Source organism: Rosa rugosa, chromosome 1 (genome assembly GCF_958449725.1).
Source record: "Rosa rugosa chromosome 1, drRosRugo1.1, whole genome shotgun sequence".
NCBI classification, from domain to species: Eukaryota; Viridiplantae; Streptophyta; class Magnoliopsida; order Rosales; family Rosaceae; genus Rosa; species Rosa rugosa.
Window position 1 is genome coordinate 10,980,729 of NC_084820.1, and position 3,527 is coordinate 10,984,255.

The following is a 3,527-nucleotide window of genomic DNA, read 5'->3' on the forward strand; positions in this document are numbered from 1 at the left end:
CCCCATATTCGTGAACCCTAACAAACTGTAGCCCCACCCACTTTGCAATTTCAGTAATGTTCATCCATTTATGATTTACCCACACATTCTTGTTCATTACAGCTGAAATCTGTTTGCTCGAAGATACTGAGAGCGCTGATCGATCAAAGCAAAGACAATTACTAATAAACTGGCTGACTTTAATTATTGATCGGCTTCTTCCCTCTTGTTAAGATCATTATGCCATTGATTGATATGAATAATTGAGAAATGAGAATCCTTTATGCTTAAACTCGATCAATAAACTAAACCAATTTAATTATCTCAAGAAGGTTCATATCGATACAATGGGTGAGCCTTGACCTCCATATATGCCAAACAGAATAGGTACAGTAAGTAGACTAGGGTTTTAAGTTTATAGTAGAATTACAGCATGCATATAATATGTAGTGCTGAATAGCTCAGCACTAGCAGTAGTAGCCATTAGAAGATGAATAAAGCGTGCTCCTTTGAAAACACAAAGTGGGGACAAATTGTGCCACAAGCTAAGGCATATCGATTATATTGGTGTAAGTACGACTCTCTGTATCTATCAAGATAGATCTTGATCTATCTTTTGCAAGCTTAATAATTATGAGCTGTTTTTGGATCGAGGGTTTGGTACTAGTTTGCAATTGGAAGTTTGTCCCAGTGGGGATCAGACTGTCAAAGGGTAGCTACTGGAATGATTACAAAACTGACAATGGGAATAATATAAATAGGGTTTTAGGGATGACTGAGATTTCGCATTCTCTCAGGTAACATATCGAGGGAGCTGAGTGAATATGCAGATTGTTAATGAGCCCAGAGTACTAGGGTTTGGAGTGCTTTTGGTTGTTGTCATTGCACTGTTGAGCCCATCATTGGTTGCTGGGCTCAAAGATGAGCATGACATTGCTGGGTTTAGTGCTAATGATAATGTCCACAATCTGACTTCCTCTGATGACCATGCTTTAGTCAAGAGTAACTACAATGGAGGTGGAAGTAGTGGAGGCGGTGGTGGTGGCGGAGGTGGAGGAGGTGGTGGGGGAGCGAGTGGAGGTGGGGGAAGTGGCCAGGGAGCAGGGGGAGGGAGTGGTGGAGCGAGTGGAGGTGGAAAAGGTAAGAGTAAAGGTAAAGGCCATAAGAAAAAAGGAAAGGAAAATGGCAAGGGTAAAAGAAATGGCGGTGCAGGGGCTGGTGGAGGTGGAGGAGGAGGAGGTGGTGGTGGTGGTGGTGGAGGGGGTGGAGGAAATGGCAATGGCCATGGAAGTGGTGGAGGAAGCGGTGGCGGGGGTGGTGGGGGAGGAGGTGGTAAAGGTGGTGGCGGCGGCGGCGGCGGAGGAGGAGGAGGTGGTGGGGGAGGAGGAGGTGGTCAAGGTGGAGGTTGGGGTTGGGGAGGAGGAAATGGGGGTGGTAAAGGTTGTTGGGCTTGGGGCTGTGGTGGCCATCCGAAATCAATTGGAGGTCGGAAAGTTAATCCTTGAGTTCAAGCATATTGCATGGATAAATTGAAGACTTCATTTGGGATTCATCATATACCGTTGAAATAAAAAATTGAACGCATTTGAATCTTATACATTTGAGTAAATGAATCACGTCACAAAGTAAAATTTATTTTTTATATATCAAAATTCCTTTTTCTAGTAAGCAGCGTGTGCTGTATGTATTTGATTGTATTGGACAATTATTAGTGGTTTACAAACACTAATGTGAGAAAGTATCAATAAAAATCTTATCACTTTGAGTTTGAGTGCTCCATCTCATTCATATTCTCATGCCATGGTTGCTTGCTGTAATATTCTCTTTTCCACTTTGTGTAGCCGCAATTGCTTTAATTGTGTATCTCTTGCGTACCTTGTTTATTTTGCACACATTTTGGACTTATAATTTGGGCAATGTAGATGTAACCATGTACACAAAATCCCAACAAAGAGAAAATTTCTGGTAATGGGTCAAAAAATCCAAGGTAATGTAGAACTCCAACTCATAACTAGGTGCAGCCTAAGGTTCTCATCTGGGTTGAGATGATTTGCTTCATTTAGACAACCTCAATCTTTACCCACATAGTTCTTGATGGGCCACTCTTCTTTTAATTCATAGCGTAAGACTAAATACTGGAATGAACTGTGAAACTTAACTACAACTTGATTTAAATAGGCTGCAAAACAATTCAATAATAGGGCTCAAATTTCGCTTTGTTGTGGTTATATAACGGCATAACGCTTATACAAGTGTAGTAAACTAGTAATCCATGATGGATTCATGAATTTTTGTTTTTAAAGAATCTATCGGAATAATTTTAACTCCATTAAAATATTTTATCGAGCAACTTGTTAATAATTTTCAAATAAAGAATAAAGAACTTGTTAAGAATAAAGAACTTGTTGTCTCTCCATTGGCTAATACTGAGAGTGTTGTGAGAACTTAATTGGCAGAAAATGGGTTGAAGGACTACCCTCACTCTTATTGATGTCTCATCTTACATCTATCTTCACTAGGAGTACACACATTATTAGTGTATGCACTATATATACAATCACTTTGAAGAGCCTACTGCATGTCCATCCCTCCATAACCCACCGCTCGTTCATTGGCTCAGTATTTAAGCAACACACAAATTCAACCAACTCTAGGTGCAACATTAAACACAAAACACAGAAAGGTTTTAGAGGGACATGGAGTACGTGACCCACTCAATTTTGGATGGAAGATGATAAGTAAGATTCTATCTCTGCAAACAGGTACAAAAAGTAGAGCAACTACAAGGCAGACCCAGAAGAAGGCCAGTCAATAAAGGTTGGTTGAGGTGAGGTGGGCACAATCACTACTCACTAAATGACCAAGTCACTACCTAGCTACCATGTTCATCTTCCATAGTCCATACTCATTTTCAGAGAGAGAGAGAGAGAGAGAGAGAGCCTTTTACCTTTGGATTTTGCAAATGGATCACACAAGGCAAAATCAGCACCACTGTTTGTTCCAAGTCTTTTATTTAGGTGAAAGGCCGGCCCCAAATTATTTGACTAATACCAAATGTTAAGTAGTAGCTTAGAGTATATAAAGATCTTAATCCAAAGATAGTAAACAAACAAACAGATGTCTTAATCAAAGGTGATTTATTATTACTATATACATAGACACATAGTTAGACACATCTGCATCAACATCATCATTCTTGTGTCGATGAAAAAACAAGACTAATTTTTTTCACTTATTCTGAATGTGACATGTAAATTGTCACATTTCTGTTATCAAAAGCATCACCACACTAGTCTAAATCCCTCTGATTCTATGATTCTATGCCTTGGACTATACTCAAACATCTCTTGCTTTAAAACAACATGAAAAACAAGTACTGAAAATCTTTATTTGAATGCGGTATGGCTCCAATCTCTGTTATAAGTAAACTGGACTGCTTCAACTTCATTCTAGTCAAAGAAGTTTGTAGTTTTATTTCAATAAAAAAAAAAAAAAGTTTGTAGTTTTGGAAAGAACTTCATTCTTATAATATGGAGTCTAGAATACAA

The 3,527-nt window shown here is 39.1% G+C and overlaps 1 protein-coding gene across 1 annotated transcript; it reads left to right on the plus strand.

Moving 5' to 3' along the window:
- Positions 1–686: 686 nt before the first annotated feature.
- On the plus strand, positions 687–2,470 carry LOC133741773 (putative glycine-rich cell wall structural protein 1). The gene is made up of 2 exons (XM_062169519.1): positions 687–1,311; positions 2,436–2,470. Exons 1-2 carry the CDS (start codon positions 804–806, stop codon positions 2,468–2,470), a joined length of 543 nt encoding a protein of 180 aa, XP_062025503.1. The 5' UTR covers positions 687–803.
- The last annotated feature ends 1,057 nt before the right edge of the window (positions 2,471–3,527 follow it).

Bases quoted from the DNA above. Each gene is read 5' to 3' on its own strand.
- LOC133741773 (XM_062169519.1), top strand. From the start codon at position 804: ATGCAGATTGTTAATGAGCCCAGAGTACTAGGGTTTGGAGTGCTTTTG. The intron at 1,312-2,435 runs GTAAAGGTGGTG...CTTAATTGGCAG, and splicing joins GGGTGGTGGGGGAGGAGGTG to AAAATGGGTTGAAGGACTAC.